The 12711-nt window shown below is 58.3% G+C and overlaps 1 protein-coding gene across 11 annotated transcripts in view; it reads right to left on the bottom strand.

Moving 5' to 3' along the window:
- Positions 1 to 12711, bottom strand: part of ARHGEF10L (Rho guanine nucleotide exchange factor 10 like) — a 29223-nt gene that overhangs the window by 8057 nt on the left and 8455 nt on the right. For 6 of the 11 annotated variants that reach the window (XM_027668021.1, XM_027668022.1, XM_027668018.1 and 3 more), the window contains 18 exons: positions 12455 to 12643; positions 12318 to 12345; positions 8793 to 8878; positions 8611 to 8694; positions 8209 to 8378; positions 7688 to 7804; positions 6784 to 6892; positions 5504 to 5610; positions 4650 to 4727; positions 4396 to 4575; positions 3061 to 3177; positions 2879 to 2971; positions 2486 to 2659; positions 1788 to 1933; positions 1411 to 1425; positions 1053 to 1237; positions 488 to 603; positions 112 to 239 (listed from right to left, as the gene is read on the bottom strand). In XM_027668021.1, the coding sequence (XP_027523822.1) occupies positions 112 to 239; positions 488 to 603; positions 1053 to 1237; positions 1411 to 1425; positions 1788 to 1933; positions 2486 to 2659; positions 2879 to 2971; positions 3061 to 3177; positions 4396 to 4575; positions 4650 to 4727; positions 5504 to 5610; positions 6784 to 6892; positions 7688 to 7804; positions 8209 to 8378; positions 8611 to 8694; positions 8793 to 8878; positions 12318 to 12345; positions 12455 to 12643 (2122 nt within the window). Of the gene's footprint in view, positions 1 to 111; positions 240 to 487; positions 604 to 1052; positions 1238 to 1410; positions 1426 to 1787; positions 1934 to 2485; positions 2660 to 2878; positions 2972 to 3060; positions 3178 to 4395; positions 4576 to 4649; positions 4728 to 5503; positions 5611 to 6783; positions 6893 to 7312; positions 7433 to 7687; positions 7805 to 8208; positions 8379 to 8610; positions 8695 to 8792; positions 8879 to 12317; positions 12346 to 12454; positions 12644 to 12711 lie in introns of those variants that run through there. The other 5 variants (XM_027668020.1, XM_027668023.1, XM_027668024.1 and 2 more) reach the window with 4 other exon arrangements.

The raw sequence follows: 12711 nt of genomic DNA, 5'->3' as shown, positions 1-12711 counted from the left end.
GAGCCCCCAGGACCCCACACTCATGAGAGGAGCCCCCAGGACCCCACGCTCATGAGAGGAGCCCCCAGGACCCCACACTCATGGGAGGAGCCCTCAAGACCCCCCACTCACTTGTCCGGCTTCCCAGGTAGCAGCAGCCGCAGGCGGCACTTGTTGGCAGAGTGGATCTCCTCCTCCTTCACCCTCACCATCCTCTGCAGTGCCAGGCACCAGTCCTGGGCCACCGTCATGTTCAGGTTCTGGGGGACAGTCACATGTAGGGGAAGGGCCCCCAAAACCAGCCTGAACCACCCCCAAACTTCATCCGTGGGGCTCCAGAGGAGGTGTCCCCAAGGTGTCCCCTGTGACCTCCAAAGAGGTGCCCAGAGATCCCAAAGAGGTGCCCAGAGATCCCAATGAGGTGCCAAGGAACCCCATGGTGCTGGTAGGTGCCCCAGGTTGGCTGTCCCCAGACCACGCCCTGGCAGTGCTGTGACCACACGGGTACCTGGTAGGTGCCATGCAAGGTGCTGATGAGGAGGGTGATCTGCTCCACCACTGCCAGGTCCTTCTGCAGGTCCTGCAGCTCCTGGAAGAGTCGTGGTGGCCCCAGGTAGACTTTGTCTGGGGAGCAAAAGGGGAGAATTGAGGTCCATGGAAGATCCCAGAATCAGTAAGGTTGGAAAAAACCTCCCAGACTGAGTCCAACCTTTGACCCAACACCACCACATCAACCAGACCATGGCACTGAGTGGTCTTTCCTTAAAGCCCTCCAGGGATGGTGTCTCCACCACCCCCAGGGCAGACCATGGTGTAACTTCATCTTGCGTGGAAAAATGGAGAATTGAGGTCTATGGAGGATACCAGGGACAATCAGGTCGGAAAAGACCTCCAAGATCAAGTCCAGCCTTTGACCCAACGCCACTACAGCACTAAGGGCCACATCCAGTCCTTCCTTAAAGACCTCCAGGGACGGGGACTCCATCACCTCCCCGGGCAGCCTTGGTGTGAGGGAATTCTCCATCCCAGCCCCCCCAGCCCTCCCGGCCTGGGATCCTGGGATGTGCCCTCACTGTGTGAGGCCTGCCCAGCGGGCGCGTGTCTGCGGGCGCCGGCGTTGTGGATGACCACGTTGTCCTTGTCGTAGGCGCCGCCCTCCTGCCCCACCTCCACCACCTGCACCTGCGGGAGGGCCGTGCTCCACTTCAGCACGTATTTGGGCCCCAGGGGCACCAGGCTGCTGATTTCCAGTTGGCCTCTGCCAAGGGGAGAGGGAAAAATGGGTGTCAATGAACAGCAGGTGCCTCGGCTTGCCCCGAAACACGAGTCGTGCAAGCCAAGCCCCATCTGTGAGCCCACCCCGTGCACCAGTCCATGCCTGAACCCCCAGCCTGGGGCACACAAGCACAGCAGACCACGGTTGGGACCTACCCTGCGTCCACCGGCCTGGAAAAGGGGAAAAAGGATTAATAAGGAAGTTTTAGGAGGAATTTAAGGAAGGGTTTCCCCTTGGCAGCATCAACCTCCACCAAGCCCTGAGGTTCCAGCATGTTCCCAGACCCTGCACTGACTCCAGCACCAAGCAATGCCAAGGCTTGGCATGAAGAGTGCCAAGAATGGGGCAGAGAAACCCCAAACCACGTGGGTTCCTCCCCAAAACAAGGTGAGGTGGCCTTTAAAGGTTCTGTCCCTCCTTGTGGTAGTTTCCCAAAAATCCCACCAAGCCAAACACTGAGGGGGGACGGGGCAGGTTGGGTATATCAGCACTTCACTAAGTGATTTTGGGGTCTGGGGGGACCAGCACATACTTGAAGTTGATGTTGGCACAGACCAGCATGTCGTTGAGCAGGAAAACCTTCCTCTCCTTGGACTTGATGAGCTGCCCGCGGTCCCCGTACACCGTCTCCGTCAGCGTCTCGCAGAGCAGGAGCTGCCTCTGCCCTGAGCTCAGCAGCTGCAAAGGGGATGGAGCGGGCGGGGGGCTCACCCTGGGGGCTCTTGGAAGCCTCCTGACCCAAAATTTGGGTCAGTTTTCCATTATTCCAAGGATTTTCCTCCAGCTGGGTGCACGGACAGCCCCGAGTTCCATGGAGCAGGACGGGCACCGCACTCCGAGGCTGCACCCTCTGCACCCCGTGTGTCCAACCACCCTTCTCTGGGTCTCTCTCCACGCCCCGGATCCAAATCCCAATCCCAGTGCCGAGCCAGCAGCTGCCCCGCCGTGTATTTTGCCATCCCCAGCCCAGGATGTGTCGCAAGAACTTCAGGGTTCTTTTTTTAGACACAAACAGTTGCAAAATCAGGGGGATGAGACCCAGCAGCTCGTCCCGGAATTTCCCTGCGCCAACGCCAAGACTTGGTTTTGATTAAAGTCTTTTCAGGGACAGCAGGGATCTGGTTTCCTGAAACCCTTGACACCAGGAGGAAGGTGGAAGCTTCAAACCCCAACAACCATCTCCAAAACCCACCCATGATGAGGATGAGGAGGGGAGGCTGAAGGACCCACCTTGTTGAGGCTGCTCCTGTCGCTGATGCTCTTGCTGAGCTGTTGGATCTCAGCCACTTGGTCAGCCAAGCGCTTCTGCTCGTTGAGCTTCTCCGCCAACGTCTCCAGCTCGGTGAGGGCCAGCTGGAGGGACAGACGGTCTGCGTGGCCCTTGGGGGTGTTCTTCAGCATGTCCTGGAGAAGGGAAAGGAGGAGGGGACGAAAACCACCCCAGAAAAATCAGCCCTGTTCGAAAGCACCTCCAAAATCAAAGCTTGGAAGACGGTCCTTGGGACGGTCCCCAAAGGTGCAACCAAGCTGCCAACCCTGAAATGTGCCCCTTGCCAAAAAAGGGTGCAAAGACATGTCCCAGGGGTGCAAAGCACAGTGGGTGCAGGTACCTCCCTCCCATACCTGTAGGAGAAGGATGAACTGAGGGAACCTCTGGATGGGCTTCACCATCAGCCCGTAGAGCGTGACCCGGTCGGCACTGGCCATCTGCCTCTTCTGTGGGGGGACAAAGGCCAGGAAAAAAGGAGTTTTCACCCCAAACGGTGCCCAGCAGCACTGTGGGCCCACCTTTGGGTGGTGCTGACCTTGAGGAAGTCGAGGAAGGCGGGTTTGGTGAGACAGGCCTTCTTGATGAGGGACATGGCCGAGGTGAAGTTGTTGACGTAGTCGCTGTAGACATCCAGCACCATGGACTTGGAGAACTGGGAGAGCACAGGAGACCCGGGATGGGGTGGGAGTCCTCAAGAAGTGGGGGGTTGGTGTGTTTTTGGGGCAATGCTGAGGGTGCTGGTGGGACCCCAGGGCTGGAGCTGCATCGCTTAAATCCTCCCCTCACTCCCTGGTGTGGTTGGGAGGGTCGGGGGGGTTTGGTGGTGGCTGGGGCAGGTTCCACCCTGAGCAGGCCTGGAATCCAGGCAGGGAATGCAAACCCCACCTGCTCCCAGCCAGGGGGGCTGTGCTGAGCTCCTGCTGCTGCCAGGAGGGGTTTTGGTGCTGAGCTGTGCTAAAACCAGCCTGCTTCCCCAGACCCCAAACACATCCTGCTCTTGGCAGCAGGATTGGACAGATAAGCTGCTCCCTGCCCTGGAGATGTGTGACCAGCAGACTGTTCTACTATAAAAACCCAGGCCACTTCCACACAGGATGTTTTCCAGCATAACCCTTCTTGGGACGGTTGTGTGGAGATCCCTCCCTCGGGTGGGGACACTCCTCAAGGCTGAGAGAAAGAAATCTCCCCACAGACATTGGTCTGGGTGAGTTACATCAAACCTCTACTTGATAATATTTTCTTTTTGCTTTAATATAATTGCTCCAATAATTGCTTTACTATCACGCTCTATCCTATCCTACATTAGTAGATTTAGCTTTTGTATTGTGCAGTAAATAATTCTGATTGAGATATTTTGTCTGATCATTTGCACTAATAAATAATTCATTTTACATAAATACCCTCAGTTTGCCAGAGTGAAAACCTGCAGGACAGAAGTGGTTCAATCCCCCCTCTCTAACTGCTCACATTTAAACTGGTGACACAATCTGAGGCTAAGATGGGATCCAGCTTCATCCCCTTGGAGAAGGAGCTGAGGCAGCCGGGGGGGCCTTTCTGCACCTTGGGACTCCAGGGCAGGGCTTCTTAAATCACCTGGTCCAAGCCTTCCACTCCCACCCACAACAGTGGAGGGATTTCTCCTGGATTTCACAGAATCACTGAGTTTGGAAAGACCTCGAAGGATCATCGAGTCCAACCTGTGACCCAAGCCCACCTTGTCCCCCAGACCATGGCACCGAGTGCCACGTCCAGGCTTGTCCTGAACGCCTGCAGGGACGGGGACTCCACGGTCCCAGCCCCTCCCTGGGCAGCCCCTCCCAAGGCCCCACTGATCCTTCTGGGAAGAGCCTCCTCCTCCATCCCCTCCTACCGAGGCCACAAAGAGGTCCCCGATCTTCTCGGCCGAGTCCCACTCGGCCACGCGGGAGGCGAGGGCGATCTGGAACATGGAGTGGCACTGCAGGATCTCCTTCAGCCGGAAAAACACCACCTGGCACTTCCTGGCGCTCAGCACCTTGGGCTCCATCTCCAGCAGCGGGTTCCTGTAATCCTGCGGGAGCGCCGGAGCGTCAGCGCCCCGGGATCCATGGAGACACCCCGGAGGAGCCCGAGTGGGGATCCCACCTGCAGGATCCGCTTCAGGGAGTCCACGTAGCTCCGCTCGCTCTGCACGATGGAGCCCAGGATGTGCCGCCGCACCACCTGTGGGACAGGGAATCGGTCAGGATGCCCCAAACCCCAAATGGGGGGGTGGGAGGAGCTCAGCCATGGTCCCAAACCCCAAATACTGGGATGGGGGGGTCAGCCATGGTCCCAAACCCCAAACACGGGGATGATCTCAAGCCCCAAACACCGGGATGGTCCCAAACCCCAGATATTGGGATGGTCCCAAACCCAAATACTGGGGTGGTGGGGTCAGCCATGGTCCCAAACCCCCAATCCCAAACCCCAAACGCTGGGATGGTCCCAAACCCCAAATGCTGGGATGGTCCCAAACCCCAAATGCTGGGATGGTCCCAAACCCCAAATACCAGGATGGGGGGGGTGTCAGCCATGGTCCCAAACCCCAAACACCAGGATGGTCCCAAATCCCGGGATGGTCCCAAACCCAAATATCAGGATGGGGGGGAGCGGGGGGGCTCAGCCATGGTCCCAAACCCCAAACACTGGGATGGTCCCAAACCCCAAACACTGGGATGGTCCCAAAGCCCAAATGCCAGGATGGTCCCAAAGCCCAAACACAGGGATGGTCCCAAAGCCCAAATGCCAGGATGGTCCCAAACCCCAAACACTGGGATGAGGGGTTCAGCCATGATCCCCCCACCCCAAAGCCTGGGATGGGGGAGGTGCAGGCCCGTCCGGGGCAGAAGTGCTGACACAGCATCACTTGGTGCTGCCTCGCCCTGTCCCTGGTTCCTCAGTCACGGGACCAGGGGGAGCCAATTCCCCCCAAATCCCCCAAACCCATCCCATCCCACCTGCTGTGGGCTCAGCCCCTCGGGCATGGGGCCCAGCTCCGGCGGCGGGTGCTTCATGTCTGAGACAGTGACCTCCAGGAACCCCGTGTCCTCCTCCTCCGAGTCCCCTGCAGGGGAAAAAAACCCCACAAAATGCCAAAAAAACCCTGATTTTAAACTTTTGGGGGTCTGGAGCTCCATCAGCTCCGTGGCAGGGGGTGTGTTTGGGTTTGGAGCCGAATCCCAGCATCCTCCCTGAGCTCACCCACAGTCACCAGACACCGGGATGAGCCAGGCTGGGAGCAGGGAGAGGACAAAGAGAGTCCCCATTCCCAAAAAACCCCCCTGCTTGGGGGAAAAGCCCCCTTGTCCTCTCTCCAGGGGCAGGCAGAGCAAGGAAAATGGGGAATAAGAAGCCATAGGCAGCAGGCAGAGAAAACCAGGGAAGGGGAAGGCACGGGGATCCCTCACCCGAGGCTGAAGCAGCGGAGGAGGAGGAGGGCGAGCGAGCCAAGGAGGCATCCCGAGGGAAGCACGGCCGCCGCTTCCACATGGTCCCTCCGCCGCCCCGGGCCCATCCCGGCAGATATAAATAGCCGGGAAGGGGGAGGACCGGCCGGGCTGGAGGGGAGGGCGTTGGCAGCCGGGTGACCTTTTTCCTTCCCTAATTTTGGCCGGGACAAATCGCCGCCCTCGGCTCGGTCAGCTCCACCTTCTCCCCATCCCCGCGTGCCAGGGATGCTCCCGGGGGACGGGAATCCCTCCAGCTCCTCCCAGAAGCATCGAAGCCCCACCCCAGCGAGGCAAAGGCACGTTGGGGACACGAAGCCGGGCCGGGACACACACGCAGGATCCCCCGGGAAGCTCCGGCGGGAGCCGCCCCTCGGGATCGTACCTCCCCCGTGCTGCTCCAGGGACACCCGCGAGCTCCGGCGGGAAGGCGGCGGTTTTCCCGCCTCCTCTGCCCGCCTCCTCCGCTCCCCATCCCCTACGTGACAGCAGGAAAGTCAGGAAAACCCCCCCAGACTCGGCGTTCCCGGGAAGATCCTGCTCTGTGCCCAAGGACACCCACGGGCACTCCCGAAGGGATACGGAGCCAGGAGGAGCCAAAGGGACTGAGCTTGCACAGGGATGCAAAGAGTGGAAAACAGTCAAAGAAAAGATTAAAATGCAAAAAATAAATGGGAAATAAAGGAAATGCTGAAAGGGATGGGGGTTCCTGGTGATTATTTTTTAAAATACCCTCAGAAAAGGCTTTTTTGGCACCGGAAAGGGAAGGGAGGGTTGCTTTTCCCACTCACCTGGGGTTTCTTTCCGGTGCAGGAACGTCACCTTCCTCATCACCGCGATCTTGGTCTTCTCCAAACCGTCCTTGGTGCCGCTTTTGGCCGCTTTCATCAGCTGGGTCATCTGGGGAGGGGGAGGAGAGGGATCGGGAGGCTCAGGCAGCACCAGGATCCCATCTCGGATCCGGACGGAGCCGTGTCCTTCCCTTGAGCATCATCCCCCACTCCGGATCCGGATGCAGAGGCACCGTCCCCTTGGGCATCATCCCCATTTTCCCATGCAGCAGGAAGAGAAGGCACATATCCAAGGCCCAGGGATGCTCCGTCCTGTGCCCCATCCATAGGGATGTGGCCGCGTGCAAGCAGGCGCCAGCAAAGCGGGATCATGCAGCCAAGCGAAGCAGAGGGAGGGAAGGGAGGCAGGAGCACATCCATCCCCTCCTTGTGCAGGGATTTCATGTGGGGGAGAGCAAAGGGGGGGAAGTGTCGGCCTTTCACACCTCAAATCACAGCGTTTCCGTCCAAACTTCCAGCCAGGAAATACCTGGATGGTCTGGGGCTGGGAAAGGCTTTGCACTAAGGTTCTCCCAAAAATCTCCTTCCCCACCCGATTTCCACCACAGATCAGGGGAAAAAAAACCTTGTCAGATCCATCTATCCCGTGGGAAACCCGGCGCCGTCCGAACGCCCCTTAAAAACAAGGAAACACCCCAAAATCCAACGGTTGGGGAAGCTGGAGGACGGGGAGCTGCAAGACAGATGGACATGAGAGGCAGCTTTGAGGTGCTTCACTGAATTTGTTCCTCTTTTTAGGGGGATGAAATGGGATGAATTCAGCCTGGATAAATTCCATGAGGTTTTTTTCCTCCCCCTGGGAAATTTGGGGGAGAAGGGACAAGGGATGGAGGAGGGACAGTACCTTCCAATCGTACTTCTGCTTCAGCTCCTGCATGTCCTTCCCCCCAACTCTTAAAGCCAGGATGTCCCTCTTAGTCCTGGCGTATCTCTCCTTTAGTCTATTCAGGTCTGGAGAAAGCTGAGCTCAAGCAAACCAGGCGGGAGGAGGAGGAGGAGGCAGAGAAGAGATCCAGGTGAGCAGCAAAAACCAAACAAAGAGCAGAAATCCCCCCAGAGCAGCATGGCCCAGGCAGCACCATCCCAAAAGCCGGGCTTGGCTGGAGCGGGGAAGGGAGCGAGTGCAGGGCAAAGCAGCAGCCAGGCTCCAGCAGGGCCCAAATGCAGAAGGAAAAGGGGGAAAACTGAAAAAGGGAAGCAAGGAGAACAGAAAGAAATGAATCCCCCGGAATTGGGGGCCGAGCTGCAGCATCCTCGGCGTCACCAGCCACGGGAGCAGCTGGGCTTGGTGCTCCACTGCCTTTGGACAAGCAAACCCAGGGAAAAACAAGAATAATGGCCCTAAAGGCATGATCCGAGGGTTACCTTGGGCTGGAAGGACGCTCGGTGCTTGGTGGGCTCAGCTTTGGTTTCCTCCCCTGAGTCCTCGCTGTAACTCTCGAACTCGCTGGAGCTCCAGCCCAAATCCTCGCTGATCCGGGAGCCCTCTCCCCGCTGCACCTCCTCGTAGATCAGGCTCCGCTCCCTCCCTGCTCCTGCCAAGGAAAATCCGGCTCCTTTTCCTTACAGGAAGGCAAATTCCCTTCCTCAGGGACCCACAGGAGACACCCCAAACCCTCGCATCTCCCTCCCAATCCCACTGGTTTTCCCACAGTCATCCCGCTCCACATCCTCTTTGAGGATGGCTTTCTCCTTCCCTGAGTTTATCCAGAGCTGGAAAACGGGCTCCTAGTCCTTGAGAAAGAGAGGGGGAAGGTCTATCCCTACCATCCTGCTCGGCATCCAGGCTTTCGCAGGGAACGTCATCGTAGATCACGTCGTCCTCCACCTCCGGGAAGGAAAACCGCTCACCTTTGGGGGACAAACCCCCCCGGGACCTGCTCAGCACCCAGGCTGGAGAAACCCTTCCCAAGCCTCGGCAGGGGGTTTGTCCCAGCGTTTGGACCCACCTCGGCAGATGCTCTCCCGCTTCCAGGTCTGAGTGCGGACGGGAGGGTCTCCCCCGGCCTCCCCATTGCTCATCCTCACCAGGGCCCTGTGGGGAAGGAGGTCAGGGAGCATTCCAGGCTGCAAATCCCTTGGGATTGGGTGCAAATCCATCCCTTGGGATTGGGTGTAAATCCCTCAGGATCGGGTGCAAATCCATCCCTTGGGATTGGGTGTAAATCCCTTGGGATTGGGTGCAACCAAGCCCCTCCCCATCCTCATTCCCATTTCAGGGGTTCACAGGCCCAAAATAAAGCTTGTCCCCCCTCCCCCCATCTCCTTCTTCATGGATTTGGGGTCCCAGGGTCACACCAGAGGGTCCTGACAACCACTCAGAGATAATGCAAAACACCCAAAATTGGCTTTTTTAGCCTCAGTCCATGTGCTGCTGCAGGGCAGGGGATGTGCCAGCACTGGGGAGCACAGGGAGAGGGTCCCCCCCATTCCTGGTGGGGTCCTGTCCCTGTCCCCGCTCTGCCAGGGGGACAAGCCCTCCCTGCAGCCAAATTTTCAGCTTTTCCCCCCAAATCCACAGGCGGGGAGGAAACCAGCCCCTTCAAACACCATCCCAAGGGGTTTCTCTCCCATCTCCTCCAGCTGGGAGGAGATGGGGGAGAAACCAAAGCCCTCACAGATCCCCAGGGCTGGGGGGTGCACCCCAAAATCCCTTTGATCCCTCCCCTTGCAATGGGGAGAAGTTGGGGAAACTGAGGCTCAGCACCAGGTTGGGCCAGCAAACAGGGGGGACAGACCCTAAAGATCCTTCAGGGAACTCAAACCCACCCAAACCCACCCCCCAAGGGCTGCAGGTGCACCCCAAAACCCCAGGGCTGCCCTGCCTGCAGCCCCTCTGGCAGGGAAGGGGCAGAGCTTGGGGAAACTGAGGCTCAGCACCAGCCTCAGCAAACAGAGGGGACAGACCCCAAAACTCCTTCAAGGGACTCAAAATCCCACCAAAACCCCACACAAACCCCACCAATGCCCCCACAGATCCCCAGGGTTACAGGATGCACCTTAAAATTCCAAAACACCGACGCTCCCCTGCTTGCAGAGCCTTGGAACGGCGAGAAGTTGGGGAAGCTGAGGCTCAGCATGAGGCTGAGACATCAAAGAGGGGGGACAGACCCCAAAGATCCTTCAAGGGACTCAAAACCCCACCAAATCTCCCCAAAATCCCACCAAAACTCCCACAGATCCCCAGGGCTGCAGGTGCACCCCAAAACCCCAGGGCTCCCCTGCCTGCAGCCCCTCTGGCAGGGAAGGGGAGAGGTCAGGGCAGCTGAGGCTCAGCCCCAGGCCCAGTGCTGTGGTCTCACACTCTGTGGTGAATTTTCCACCCCAACAGCCTCTGCTGGGACAAGACAAACATCCCTTGCTGGGACAAGACAAACATCAGGCTTCCCTGCTTTTCTAGCTCGGGCCTGAATGACTGTCCTGGGGAAAAACAGATCATGGTTCTCTCTGCCAAGGTGGGGCTCCCTCTGCTTCTCCTGCCAAGGTGGGGCTCCCTCTGCTTCTCCTGCCAAGGTGGGGCTCCCTCTGCTTCTCCTGCCAAGGTGGGGCTCCCTCCGTTCCTCCTGCCGAGGCCCGAGGGAGGGGCAGCCCGGGCGAGGACCTGAACTGGGCACAGAATGGCTCATGTGGCCAAAACAGGGCACCAGGCTGGGGTGTGTGTGTGTGTGTGTGTGTGTGTGTGTGGAAGGGGGATATCTCTGGAAAAGAATGGGAGTGAGGGGGGTTAAACCTGCCTGACCCTGCCAGCTGGGCACAGGCTGTGCTGGAGAGCTCTGGGACAGGAGAGCTTGGGGACAGCTCTGGGAGAGGGAGAGCCCTGGGACAGGGGACAGCTCGGGGACACAGCCTGCCTGTGCCCCACCTCTGCCCACCCACCCCTTCCCTGCTGGCTCTTTGCCCCCTGCCTGCTCCTGCTGCCCATGGGCCCCCCTTCCCCAGCCCGGGGGCCCAGAGCCGAGCCAGGATTGCTCCCGCAGCTGGAGCCGAGGGGAATTCCATTTGGAAAGGGTGGGAGCCCTGTTTGCCCCCAGAGCAGGGGGCAGTTCCCTCTGCGCCCTGTGGGAGCCCTGTTTGCCTGGAGGGAGCTCCCTTTGTGCCATGTTCAGAGTCCTGATTGCCCCCAGAGCCAGGGGGTGCTCCCTTGGTGCCATGAGGGGAGCCCTGTTTGACAGGGGGAGATCCATTTGTGCCCTGTTTGCCAGGAGGGAGCTCCCTTTGTGCCATGTTTGGAGCCCTGTTTGCCAGGAGGGAGCTCCCTCGGTGCCCCATGGGAGATGCCCTGGAATTTGTAAGACTTGTGTTAAATCCGGGTTTTTAGTGTGCCCCTAAAGTTCCCTCCCGCCTCAGAACAGCAGCTGGCAGCTACCAGCTCATATCAAACTTTCTAAACTCTGCAGGTTTTGTTTAACGTTCTTCTCAAGGGAAGGGACTCGAGCAAGCACATCTTGTTCGGGAAAGGTGTCCCTGGACCGGAAAAATCAGATATCCCTGCAGCCAAAGCAAGTTGGCAGGCCCAGGAACCTCGGCAGAGCTCCACAGACAAGGCTGTGAGGAGGAGGGAAATGAGGAAGAAGGGGGGTCTTGAGACCTCCGATTCAACATTCAACTCCCGGGAGGCCGTGCCAGGGGGAGGATCCGGGGGTGGACAGTTCTCAGATTGGGTGCATTAGAACTAGAAAAGGGTAAAATCCAGGTAAAACCCCGGGACACTCGTATGCACCTCGAGGCCTTCACTGAAGAGCTGCTCTCTGGCTGATCTACACCGATGCTGTTTGGAGATTTTCCTGCCGTTTTCGGCATCCCGGGGAGCCCTGTTTGCCAGGGAAATCCCTTTGTGCCGTCGCAGCCCCCAGGAACAGCCCCCTGCTGTCCGCGGCTGTAACTGCGCCGAGGCAGAAAGTCAGAAATTCAGAAAACACGGAATTGTAGAGGGGAAAGCTTCAGTTACAGTGTTGTAGCTCGGTCTGTTTTGTTATGTGTGTATATATATATATATATATATATATGTGTGTGTGCACACATATATATATATGTTAGTAAAAAACTATTACTTTCTTTTCCACACCTTTTCAACTGAAGCCTCTTAATTTTGAAGGAGGAGTTTGGTTTTTTCTATCCTGCCCTCCCTCAGCAAACGTTTTGTTTTGTTACACGGAGACACTTGGACATCAAACAGAGGGGACAGACCCCAGAAATCCTTCTGGGTACTCAAAACCACATCAAAACCCCCCAAATTCCCCCCAAAACCCCACCAAAGCCCTCACAGATTCCCAGGGCTGGGGGGTGCACCCCAAATTCCCAGGGATACCTGTCCTTGCAATGGGGAGAAGTCAGGGAAACTGAGGCACAGCGCCAGGCTGAGACATCAAACAGAGGGGACAGACCCCAAAGATCCTTCAGGGAACTCAAAACTGCACCAAAACCCTCCTAAATCCCCCCGATCCCCCGCCAAACCCCATCAAAACCCCACTCACCCTTCTGGGGTCTCCGGCACCAGCCCCTCTGTGGAGAGGAAAAGCAAAGAGAGGCTGTGTTGGCACCCACAGGGGACATCAGGGACAACATGGGGACATCAGAGACACGGCGGGAATGTCGGGAATTGCGCTCTCACCCCCCTCAGAGCTGGTCCCACGCCGCCGGCGCGGGGGGGCCCGGAGAGCAACGGCCCCGCCGGGATGGGCTGCGGGATCCTCCTCCTCCTCCTCCTCCTCCTCCTCGCTGTCCTCGAAGGCAAAGGCTTCACCCACGTCCTCCCCCTCTGCAGGCACCGCACCCGCTGGCTCCGGGGGCACCGCGGCTCCTGCAGCGGGGACACGGCACCGGGATGGAGGGAAAGGGGGGATGGAGGGAAAGGGGGGATGGAGGGAA

This window comes from Corapipo altera, unplaced genomic scaffold, assembly GCF_003945725.1.
Source record: "Corapipo altera isolate COAL_440 unplaced genomic scaffold, ASM394572v1 80, whole genome shotgun sequence".
Lineage (NCBI taxonomy): Eukaryota > Metazoa > Chordata > Aves > Passeriformes > Pipridae > Corapipo > Corapipo altera.
Note: the sequence above shows the minus strand (reverse complement) of the source record. Positions and strands in the feature narration are given on the sequence as shown.